Source organism: Amphiura filiformis, chromosome 13, assembly GCF_039555335.1.
Source record: "Amphiura filiformis chromosome 13, Afil_fr2py, whole genome shotgun sequence".
In the NCBI taxonomy this organism is placed as follows: Eukaryota; Metazoa; Echinodermata; class Ophiuroidea; order Amphilepidida; family Amphiuridae; genus Amphiura; species Amphiura filiformis.
In genome coordinates, this window is record NC_092640.1 from 44,178,624 (window position 1) to 44,191,598 (window position 12,975).

Sequence of the window (12,975 nt, forward strand, 5' to 3'; positions counted from 1 at the left end):
AAGTCCAAATGTGTGTCTGTGCGTTGTCATGTCAAGTGCTCAAGAAGACGGTAATACTGAACAAAATCCTCGGTAAGAAAAAAGTCCTCGGTGTGTCGGTGTGTTGTTATGTCGGAGTCCTCGGAAGTATTTGTAATGCACACGCAATGTGTTATGTGTACATTATGCGTGTATCGGGTTCGGGTTAAATGGTCTAGATTTATTGCGAGGGCATTGAGCAGGAAAATGTGCATATGTAATCGGTTTTATACTGTTATCTGAATTATTGCACAGCCCCTCAAAGAATTGTGTCCTGATTGATGATGATGTTTGCGATCCTGGAGTGTGGACTGGGTGAAATTTGTACATAAATCCTGGTTGTAATACCTTACATGTACTACACTTCAACATGGCTGCACCAATCTTCCAACAGAAAACCCCATTGCAACCATTATACTGTAACCATGACTGCTACTGGGTAGCTATCAAAGAATATTATCAACAAACACGACGTCAGGAAATTCAAGCAAAATGGACAGAGGAAGAATTTGACTCATATGTAGTGAAGGTTTTATCTGAAAAGTTTGGTGATAAACTTGATGATCAGCCATTACGTGTGCTTGGTGTGGGCAGTGGTGAAGGTAAGGCCAAATGGAAATATTATGATCTTCTTTTATGTATTCATTTTTGAGAATGGTCTATACAATTAAATAGGTAACATAAATTGCAAAAAATTCAGGCGCGTATACATAACTTCAGCAACCGGGCCGGGGGGGGGTAGCTATTGAAGACTCAATGGTCAAATATGGTTCAAATTGGAACAAATTCGATTAATTTCGTCAAAATTACACGCACATAGGAGTATTCTCTTTTTCTCTGTTTAAAAAGGGCTGTATACGCTGTTAAAATGCTTAAAATCAAAGGGCTTAAAATCATGTCCTCCACTCCTCGCTGGCTTGGTCCCACTCGCACCTGTTTTTGTTTTTTCTTCAACATGTTTAGTTCCTTTTTGTTAAGGTTAGAATAATTGTTTGAGAGAGATTATTTTGAGACCCTGAAATGTTGCGTAGTCCCTGGTCAAGGGTAAAGGTTACACAGAGTAATTTAAGTTACACATAATACAGTAGCAAGTCATTTGAGTATGAAACCCGAAAATCTGAAGTACCCCGGCCCGGCCCGGCTCGATTCGGACCGAAACCAAATTGGATTTAACAAATTCAAAATTTAGGGGTCGGGACGAATCGGGGAATATATCAACGGGTTATGCCGGATCGGTGCGAATTCTCACCGAGTTGAAACGGATCGCGGTTCTTTTCTTCCGGTTCAGTGTCAGCAAAAGATAATGAATGTATTATTGTTTAATATTAAATAAACAATACAAAAGTACAGATACATCCGCATGTGAGAACCGAATGAGAATACAAAACACTATACAATAACACAGTACATTGATGGCGCAAATGGAAGTATGGTCGAGAGAGAGAGAGAGAGAGAGAGAGAGAACCCTTTAGTTGACTTTTGCGTATTCAGAATGCAATTTGGTGTGTATGATGTACTCTCAGGTTCCAAAATAATACTGTGCAAATGTTGCTATCCGATCCCTTCACTCACAAGTAGTTTTTGAACTTTGAATTAAAATGAGGCAAGATAGCAGACAGGTTAATTCATAGGCTTTTGGTTAATCAGTATTAACGCGTAGGCCTTCTTAGCAAAATAGAGCAACATCTGTTTTGATATCAGCCATACTCGAGCATTTTGTAGGATAACCAACCAAGTATGTGACTGTAGTATTATGTTATAATAATTTGGGCAGGAAATCCCATTTATAGGTACATTATGTATATAATGTGCGATCGCTGCCATGAAGAAATTGACGAGTGTCAATTTCTTACACACACCAAAATTAACATATATTTAATTCCATCCAACTGCGGAACTTGTAATCGACATAAGTTTGCTAATTTCCATGAAACCGACATACATGTCTCTTAAGGTGGTACTACACCCCTTGATAAATTTGTGATTATTTTTGCATTTTTCTTAAAAAATAATAACACACTGGTAACAAAAGTTATGTATACAGGTAACACAACTTCTAAGTTCCCCCCTAATACTTTTTTAAATAAGTCGAAAAATATTTTAAGAAATGTAAAAATGTAAAAAGATATATATAGCCCTGTTTGCTTTACCCCTGTTGGCCAATTAATATCGTCACACATCATTGCGTTCAGTCACAATGGCTAATTATGTAAGAAAAGAGACCGTTTTAAAAGTTGCACCTGAGCCCATAGCACAAGTTCTAAGTTCCCCCTAAATACTTTTTCAAATAAATCGAAAAATATTTGACGAAATGCAAACTTGAAAAAAAAACCATGTGTAGCCTTATTTGTTTGACACCTATGGAACAAATTATAGCGTCACACGTCATTGCGGTCAATCACAATGGTTCATTATGTAAAAAGACCGTTTTAAACTGTGTAAAAAGTTGCATCTAAGTCCATAGGAGTCAACTCTCAAACAATTCAGCAGGCAAGGCCTATTCATGTGTTTGCTCAACAACTTTTCCCGTACCTTTGTACAGGCGCCAATCGTTGTTAATCCGTGATGAATCTACAATTTGCCAGTAGCGTATACGTGAACGCAAGTTAATGGAAGCGCGTGTACGCGAACCGCGTCAGAAATTTGCCATACCTGCAACTTGTGTGCGCAACATGTTGTTTTCATTATTTTTGGGGAAGCGGCTAAATACTGCTCTTTTAATCTGTAGTTCTTTTGCTGCTATCAACTGGAAAGCATCGACCTTCTTGTGTTTAGTGGCAATAACTAAACTGGTCATTCCTCATGAAATAATCGTGTGAATTAGACGATATTTAGCTTGTTTTCGTTGTTGAAAGGGATTCGATCATGTTTCGCCGTTGTCCATCATCGATTAACAACGATGCGTCTGCGTCGTTGCGTGATTTACTTCTCGAGGGCAGCTAACGCTAAAGCTAAAGCTGCCCTCGCGAAGTAAACCACGCAGACGACGCAGACCCATCGTTGTTAATCAGTGATGAACAACGGTGACACATGATTGAATCCCTAATTACAGAACACCTGACTGCCATGGGCTCAGGTGCAACTTTTAAAACGGCCTCTTTTCTTACATAATTAACCATTGTGACTGAACGCAATGATGTGTGACGCTAGAAATTGGTCCACAGGGGTAAAACAAACATGGCTATACATATCTTTTATACTTTTACATTTTGTAATATATTTTCCGACTTATTTTAAAAAGTATTAGGGGGAACTTAGAAGTTGTGTTACCTGTATTATAGGGGCAAGGAACCACTTGTCTTGAATCACTGAAATGTCAGTGAAGTAATTGGAATCCTTGCCCCTATAATATACATGACTTTTGTTACCAGTGTGTAGTTATTTTTTGAGAAAAATGCAAAATTAGTCACACAATTTATCAGGGGGTGTAGTACCACCTTAAGGAAATTGGTATACATGCCTAAAATGACTCTATATTGGGAGTCAAATGACTCTTGTGTAGAGTCATCAACAGTGACTCTTCAGCGGAGTCAAGAAATTTATGACTCTTCAAGGGAGTCAAATGACTCCCAATATGGAGTCATTTTAGACATAGAGTCGCAGAGTGGCTGGACTCTGCTTTTAGAGTCACCTAGACTCCAGTTTGGCTTTCAGTGTTCTTTACTCAAAATGCTGAAAAAATATCAGTAGGCTAATAACTGTCAGGATAGGTTTCTGTCCATTTTGAGCCGAAATAACAAGGTAAAGTAAAATACACCCCATTGGTTATTTCGGCTGTTTAACATGGAGTTCTATGGAGGAATTAATGTCTGAATAGGACAATAATTATGTCAAATCAAAATTGCTCTGTTGACCTGACAAACGCAACAAATTTAGCTGATTAAATTTAGGTATAAGTTGGAACATTACAAATATGTCAAAAATTCAGGTTTGAACAAAATTAACAATGTTTCAATTAGAAGATCGTACAATATGGCTTTTAACTTTACACCCCAGCAACAGTCTATAGTGTGACGTGGAACTGTCTACTAAAGTTGAGACCTGTTTTCGACTAATTTTGCTTCAATGTAGCCAAAATTTTACTCAATGGCACCACTCTACCCAAACTAAATTTGAGTACCCCTTCAGACCCGGCCTAACCATTATGCCACACCCGATTTCTCCACGTGTATCTACACTTATGTAAATGGATCTTTTATTCCCAATTCTTAGTCAGTGGGAGTGGTCTATTACGTAGACACATAATCTGATTGGACAATCGCATGATTTTGGGTGTCGTCTATCAGGCGGTAGACGACCCCACGTCATCATAACGCGTAACACGCTCATAGAGGTGCGAGTATGTATCGCGTTGTATGCGTAGACGCAGTGCGGAATACTCGCACGCGCTTGCAGTACGCGCAACAAAAGATGAGATGTTGTAAACAAGTTTCGTTCATTTTAGAAAAAGGGAAGTTTTTATGATGGTAACTTAATTTTTGCTTCAAAAAGTAGTTTACAGTTATTAAATAATATTTAACTGACTAAGAATATGACATATGCCAGTTTCTCGTAGTGGATACCGGCTGCGCCGGCATCCACTACTTAAAATATTGGACCTGCCTGTCGTCTATCACACGGTAGAGGATAGTCAAAATAAAAATTCCTATCGTTTATTCTCTAATTCTCCTTATCCATGTTTTCATTAATACCAATAATCTAACACCATGCAATGATTTTGTTTCCAATAGGTAATCAAGAAACTTTACAACTGAAGAAACTGAAAACCAAATTCTCTCAAATATCTGCAACTGTCATTGAACCAAGCACAGAGCGGATCTCAAAATATCAAGACATGGTACGTCAGAATAGCAGCGACTTTACAGGGATTGAATACAATTGGCACAACCAAACCTTTCATCAGGTTGTGACATCTATGGAAGCAGGGCAAAAGTACCATTTCATCACCATTCTCCATGCCATATACTTTGTGGGTGAAGTGGAAGATTCAGTCAGAAAGTTGTACGAGTTATTAGAACCTGGCGGGATAATATTCTTGATAGCTATAACAGGTAAGATATGGGGGTACTCAAGTCTAGCTAAGGTAGGAACATGCTTAATAAAAAGTCTAAAAGTGGGATACATATTTGTAAAAAAATCACCAACATTAAGACCCATTTCTATATCCGAGGCATAGATTTAGGGCAAATTCTGACAAATTGGAGTTTTCAGTGCCACATTTGGCATTTGTGATAAATTAGGATCATTTAAGGGCCGAATTCTGCAACTCTGAGAATTTGATGATTTAATTAGGAGCCAAATTTAACAATATTTTTTCAAAATTGTTCCATGTGTCGGGAAATTTTAGCTCAAGATTCACAAAATTGGGTCAATTTAGTGACAAATTTGAAAACAATAAAACGCATACCAATTTTCACCAAAAAAGGGGACAGAAAATGAGACACATTTCAGCAGCATATTCCTATATATTGCCATTTGTACTGAGACTGGAGGTAAGAAACCTTAGATTCCAGGGCTGGAGTATGAGGACCATTACCATAGCAATGCTAAGTTATATGGGTGAATAAGTAGAAGCAATTTGTTACTTGTTTTGGGGTATTGGTACATGTATATCAAATTATTTTATCTTAAGAGATATATCTGGTCTCACTCTATGTAGAAAGTAGAAATCATATCCATGGGTAGTCTGATTTTAACACATTGTGCTTTCTATAATACACAGAGGCCTATCAAAGACCATTGGGTTATTCAAGTCAAAATCCATCCATTCTATGGAACACATGACATTAAAGCCATATTATAACATTTTCAAACAAAATAGATTAGCATTTCTTTGCCATAAAATGTTAGCTTTTACTGTCAGATATACCCCCCTTTTATTTTTGAGCCGAACAAATACGGCAAAGCAAAGAAAATTGGAATTTACTACCAGCGCCCATGTCGCCAATACGTAGGCCTACCACTCCTTCGGTCATGTTTTATAGTACGACCTTTTGTTGTGTATATCACCGTCCCGCACGCCGTGTACGTACTGTGTGTTATGAACATCGTGTATGCGTTCGACTAATAATTCCATCGTAATAATAAAGCGCCGGTTCCGGCGTTTTATTCAAAATCTCGGATTGTGACAAAACTACAGCACCTAGAGTCTTGATTTTTGCAGGCTATATTGGTTTAATAAAGTACAATTTAATCGTGTAAAAAATGAATTAAAAAAATTCAGTGAGGGCGTCCTCCTCAGCAAATGTTATAACATGGCTTTAATCTCCCACATATGGGTGAAGATTTCAAATGAAATCACCAGTGGCGTAGATTTCTTTTTTGTCCTGGGGGTGGGGTGGGGGGGAAGGTGTTGGAAAAAATTCTTCTTGAAGTACAGTGAATCCAGCACCTTCTGCCGAGAGAATAAGTTTATGGTACAAATGCGCGAAAAATATTGCTATTTTGAAGCTAAACTGATGAGATATGGTACAAAAGTGGATTAAATGCGCGGCAAAATATTGGGGGGGGTTATCCCCAGGGATCTACGCCTATGGAAATCACTCATTCAGCTAGCCCCATTTGAAATTGCACTCCCTGTGTGGAAGTTCAAGGACATGTATTCCATAGGAGTGATGTGGATTTCAACTGAAATAGCATATTATTGTTCCCAAAGTTACATGTTGATGGTTTCTAACTCACTTTCACTTAAAGGGGGGGGGGGGTAACCCTATTGGTTTTGGATATGGATTGTCTTTAAACTTACATACAATATCAAATATCGTCCCCTTTATGCAGCCTTGTGAAAAAACGAGAGTATATTCTGCGTAAAAGTGAATAAATAGCCAAATTTGCAATCCAATACCTTGGTAAGCGTGAATTGCAGGCAAACAACAACATCAATAACATGTGCCGTAAATTCCCGTTCGTGCATACGTGATTGCACTGACATGTTCATACCCGGGTTCATACCCTGGTTCATAAAAATCCCACAAGCAAATAAGGGCACATACCCTTAATTTTTGTTGGGATTTTAAGAGGAGGGAGCTCTCTATTTCTACATGAAATTTACCCCAAGGTAAAGGAGTCCAGGTGCGCCATTAGGCGAACGTTTACGGTAGCCCTATGGCAATAGCCAATATTGAAAGCAAAACAGATGCCCTGTGAGTGTGACTACAATATCATATTGCAATGTCCGTACGTAGGCCTACGTTGAACTGAAAATTTGTTTTTCAACCTGCGGTTTTAGCTCTTTTTCGCCTCCATGCAGTGCCGATTCAGAAAAAAAGGAAACAAAATACAATTCTCCTTGCAATATGTACATTTCAAATGAAAGTAAAAAAGTTTGGGTTAAAAATGGATAGGTCAAATTTCTTTTGTATCAATGTGATTTTGAACCGGGTACCTCGTAAAAAATATATGATGCGCTAGCCCACTGTGCCACGGATTCTTCCGTAATAACATATGAAAATTTAGAAGCTATATAATATCATGTTAGAGCCGGAGTCTCTTCAGCAGTTAGTGTGGTTCGCTCTTTCCACACAAACAATGTTTGTGTGAATGACGCGAAACCAAACTAGGAGACTTACTTAGTAAATTGTGATTTCTACCCAGAAATCCGAAGTGGTAGCCTCCATAGCCACTAATTTTGCACGATTTCTCTGGAAATACATTGACTTGGAGCATCAAATTTCAGGATGGTAATGAGAAAAATATTATCTATTGTGTTGTACCAAAAACTCATCAACAATGAAAAAAATGGGGGGATGATGTTGTCGATCGGGTTACGGACCTTTAATATAGAAGCCCAAATTGCTTACTACCACGTTTTTGTACATATTTTCACTTTTGAGCAAACCTCTACGATATTGTTTTCATGTCTCTGAAATTATTATAAATAAATAAATAAATAAATAAATAAATAAATAAATAAATCATAATAATAAAATCATAATAATAAAATCATAAACAGTATCTTCCTTCCTCTTTCTGTCATAGGACACACTGGTATGGGATTCCTTATGAAGACATTTCCAAATCTAGCTCTGGAAAAGCAGACTCCCTCAGCTACTACTGAACCACAGAGGGTAAAGACAAACTACTTTACCAACTCCACAGTGGTCCAATCTATCCTAAAGAAGTACCAGATGGCTTATACTCATGCATCTTCTTTCATAGAAACGGTAGATCTAACCACCTATTTCACCGATGAAGAAACAACGCCTAAAACAAAGTTAATGCTTGATTTCATCACCATGACCGTAAAGTTTCACGAATCGGAACCAGGTGAAATCTTCAATCAAGTCATGGATTTTATTAAACGTTATATACGTGTCAAGAAAAGTGATCAAGGTGATGACAAATATTACTTTGATACTGAATGTGATATTCTAGTAATATCAAAATAGTTACAGGTCAATAGTCTGAAGGGTCTTCAGTCTGAAAACACAGTCAAAACCCTAATGCTTACCCTAATCCTAAATTTCTCTCCAACCCTAACCTATAAACTAAGCCCTTATCCTAACCCTAAATATAACCAGGCGGCTGACACTGAAAAATTTGCATGGAAAAATGACCCGTCTCCTCCGCAGCCAATTTGGTTCCGCTCCATCGAAATCAAGCCGGTCACGGAGGAGACTACCCTCCTTTGTGTTTGTTCATTTGTGTATGGAGAGCCCTTGTTGGAGTCCGGAATGACTTAGGCTACGCTCTCAGCTAGAGTCCGACGCTGCATTGCACTAGAAATACCTTTTCTGTGAAATCGCTATAGAGCCAACCGGGAGCACGTATTCGTTTTGAAAATATAGCATTAAAATTAGTATCACCCTTGTGGCCACCGTGCAGTGGAAAACCTTAATTCTTTCATTAAAAGGAAATGAAAATTAAAAAAACCACGGATCTACTTGTGCACCAATAAAATTGGCACAGCAATTTGTCTCAAATATGAATGAATTTTAAGAAACATACGGGGTATGATGAACATTGACCTGACGCCATGATAGTAGGATCTATTAGTCGTTTTATATACAATGTATATACCGTATTGTCATAATACCAATATTTGTCATTATATATAATGAGTAATATCTAGCAACGTAAATGTGCAGTTCATATGCACAAACGAATACTGATCTTTATGATATTCAGGTTTTTGTACATCACATATAACATGTCACATAGGAGGTCATACGTGTTGACCTTCATCTATTGTATTTGTTCATCTGTGTATGGAGAGGATTAGCGCCATTAAACGCCATTAAAACGCCATCAGTATTAGGGCGTAGTTCAGTGAACTCACCGGATTGCTATTCCAAGTACTTTGATAATACAGATAATATGTATTAATGGGTCGAGGCGATTGCATTGAAAAACCTAATAAATTATTCATAACAGTTACGTAATCAATCGATAGTGCGGACACTTTTTATTTGCAAACCACCAAAATTCGTGATCTTTTAGCGTTGGAAAAGAAACCACGTGAATAGAGTGCCCTCTCAAGAATATCAACTCTCTGATATAACCCTTACACTATTATAATTCTGACTCTAACACTAGCCTAACCATATCCCTGACACTAACCCTTGTGCTAACCTAAAATATCCTAAACCCTAACTTCAGAATAATGGCTATTCTAGATAATATTGGTGTACAAATCTACAGCTAACACCTTACATTATAGTATCTAACAGGCAAAGATCCAGTACTACGCGTAACAGGTGCAGAGCCACAGACTAAAGAGGTACAGACTAACCACTAACAGCTAAAATCTTGTTTATCTTTTGTGGTAATTTGTATTCCATAAACTGTTTATTTGTGTCAAAACTGAGGGCGCTATTTATGTAGAATATTTTTAATTTAGACAATGAGTTACTCCATTCATTTCCAGAAATGGCATTACGCCCCCTGTAAATACGCCCCTTGTAACTATGTAAACCGAAGTTCGGATAAGTAGCGGCATCAATGTTTATATTTAGTTAATAATGAAAAGTTCCAATGTACCAAATAACCGTGGAGTGTTGGGTGTATGTACACCTTTTATAAGCAAAGTAATCTTAATTACAGTGAATGTTTTGCATTTGCAGGTAAGGAAATACCTTGATTTAGGAGCAAGGTGGCGGATCCGTGCAATAGGCCTCAGCTTGAGCACACGGTAGACTGTAAAATCGCACCAGCTAAATTTGCACGCTACAGAGCCTGAAGAAAATATCCCGCGAACCACAAATTGGCACACGTATGGGCGCTGCCATGGGGTGCTAATGGGTGCTGGGTGCTAATGAACGCGTATAGGGCGCATACAGTGCGCCTACGCGGCCGGTAGTTCCAGGATACGCGATTGCAGGGTCAATGGCCGCTTCCACGCAGTAACATACTTCTGAACTGAGTGTCAGGGCCCTGGCTTGAGGCTTATAAACAACATTTATTTTCATTTTAGACTTTTTTATAGTCTATATTTTCTTCATTTCAGCTTAATTTAGCAGTTGTCATGGTTGTGTGCAAATTCCTATTACTATTAGATACGTTGTAATAAAACATGATTTTAAACATTTGTATATTACTTTTCTCTGAGGGCTTGCAGCATAATTGATATTTTATTTTCCTTGGTATGGGTTTGTGGCTAGTAGTCAGGTGATGATGATATGATGATGATGACGACGACGACGACGACGACGACGACGACGACGACGATGATTATGATAATGATGACGATGACGACGACGATGATGATGATGATGATGATGATGATGATGATGATGATGATGATGAACAAATCAAATCAAATCAAAGATGATAATGATGACGATGACGATGATGATCATGATGATGATGATGATGATGATGATTAATACACAAACGAAAAGAGGAACAAACATGCCTAGCATGTAATTCTATTTTAACATGGAAAAATTTGACCTCTTATCTACTCGCAAACTGAGATTATGCATATCTTATCTCTTCAATAAACATTGTAAAAGTCGATTTGGCCTTGGCACGGGCCCTTGCTGTAAATATGTCACATGTTGTTCGGATTATAAAGACACAGTTTGTTGACCCTATAATGTTTGTGCACTCATAAATTGACCTCTGAGTGTATTGGGTATAAATGCATGTCCTTCTATAACAACAGGTTAACTTTCTTGTTGAATGGAGGCCTCGAGGTCACTGAACTGTGTATTTGGATCATAGCACACGTGTTAAGCAAAAACATATACTGTGACTGATACCATAGAAACGTGCTCTTTGTTTAAACATTGCAAGTAACATGAGTGGCAAACATTAATGTTTCATATTGCTTGCAAACCCCCCCAAAGCAATGTTGGAGCCAATACTAGACCAATTGTCCGTTCTTGTCTCAGTATCAAACAACATTGACTGGTGGGTGCGGAGGGGGGGTGAGAATTTCATACAAAATTAAATCCCTCATCACTGCCATCATCGTCACCATCACGACTCTAATAATCATCTGACATCAGTTGTATTATCCATCATCATCATCATCATCATCATCATCATCATCATCATCATCATCGTCATCGTAATCATTATCATCATCGTCGTCGTCGTCGTCGTCGTCGTCGTCGTCGTCATCATCATCATATCATCATCATTACCTGACTACTAGCCACAAACCCATACCAAGGAAAATAAAATATCAATTTTGCTGCAAGCCCTCAGAGAAAAGTAATATACAAATGTTTAAAATCATGTTTTATTACAACGTATCTAATAGTAATAGGAATTTGCACACAACCATGACAACTGCTAAATTAAGCTGAAATGAAGAAAATATAGACTATAAAAAGTCTAAAATGAAAATAAATGTTGTTATTACAGTTTGCATATCTGAAGTCAGCTGATAATACATACTAAGCTAGCTGAATATTAAGCATGTTATCATACTTATCAAAAGGCTTATCACCAAGCCCTAGTATTTCATAATTATAGCAGAAGACATCATTGACCAAACACATTGTAAAATATTATTTCGATCAACAAAAATCTGAAATTTATTCTGTAGAAGTAAATACTAAGGAGAAATAAAATATCGGGATCAAAATAAAAAAAGGTAGCATGTAGTATTCGAACCCGTTCGGTTAACTTTTCCGTTTAATTGGTACGCGCTCTACCAATTGAGGTATTTTAAATCTCAGAAAGAAAGAAAGAAAGATGGAAAGAAAGAAAGAAAGAAAGAAAGAAAGAATGAATGAAAGAAAGAAAGAAAGAAAGAAGTTGAGGTAAAAAAGCTTTTAAACATATCGTACAGAAGAGGATAGGAAAAGTAATATTATTAAAAGATAGCGCTACAGAAGATTCGAACTCATGGCTATCATTATCACCTTTAGTTCACAAGTCACAGCCTCTACCGCTGCAACACGAGAACCTCTCTGAAAATTTAATCAATTTATAATGTATATTAAGTTATTCAATGTACGTATGGTCCGTGGCGGCGTGATAGAAAACTCAACTGAAACGTATCAAACAGACATAATTTCATCGGTTTACTCCGAATATATTTGTTGGCAATGTATTTAGGGTTGTAAAAATAAAATTGGAATTTTGATTCATTAACTTCCCCACGGTCGACAAAATTTAAAGAAAGAAAATTACATTGATTTCTTTTTAAACTGATTGTGTCGACCGTTAGCGTTATACTTGGAAAAATGGAAAAAATGCGGGAATTGAACCCACGCCCTTCCGTTAACTGTCAGTCTCCTTATCCACTGAGCTATTGAGGTGTTGTAATTTTACGTGCACCTTTGTACTATAGATTCATTATAAACGAATAAAAAGTGTTTAAAACTAATCCACTTGTTTTATGCAATAATAATTGGCTTATTGAATAGAGAACCACGGTATTCAGACCTGTTCTTCACAAATTAGATTCCAAAACTTGACATAAATAGAAAAATGCACGGTATGCAAGCCGAGTAAACAGTATAGAGACATAGTATTAAAATCTTTATTGTGTCTGCATACCGT

General features: G+C 37.4%; 1 protein-coding gene across 1 annotated transcript; it reads left to right on the plus strand.

Moving 5' to 3' along the window:
• Positions 1–386: 386 nt before the first annotated feature.
• LOC140167693 (histamine N-methyltransferase-like) lies at positions 387–8,405 on the plus strand. The gene is made up of 3 exons (XM_072190991.1): positions 387–620; positions 4,749–5,069; positions 7,996–8,405. Exons 1-3 carry the CDS (start codon positions 389–391, stop codon positions 8,403–8,405), a joined length of 963 nt encoding a protein of 320 aa, XP_072047092.1. The 5' UTR covers positions 387–388.
• Positions 8,406–12,975: the final 4,570 nt, after the last annotated feature.

Coding starts and splice junctions, on each gene's coding strand:
- LOC140167693 (XM_072190991.1), top strand. CDS start 389: ATGGCTGCACCAATCTTCCAACAGAAAACCCCATTGCAACCATTATAC. Junction 621..4,748: donor TGGTGTGGGCAGTGGTGAAG/GTAAGGCCAAAT, acceptor TGTTTCCAATAG/GTAATCAAGAAACTTTACAA. Junction 5,070..7,995: donor ATTCTTGATAGCTATAACAG/GTAAGATATGGG, acceptor TTTCTGTCATAG/GACACACTGGTATGGGATTC.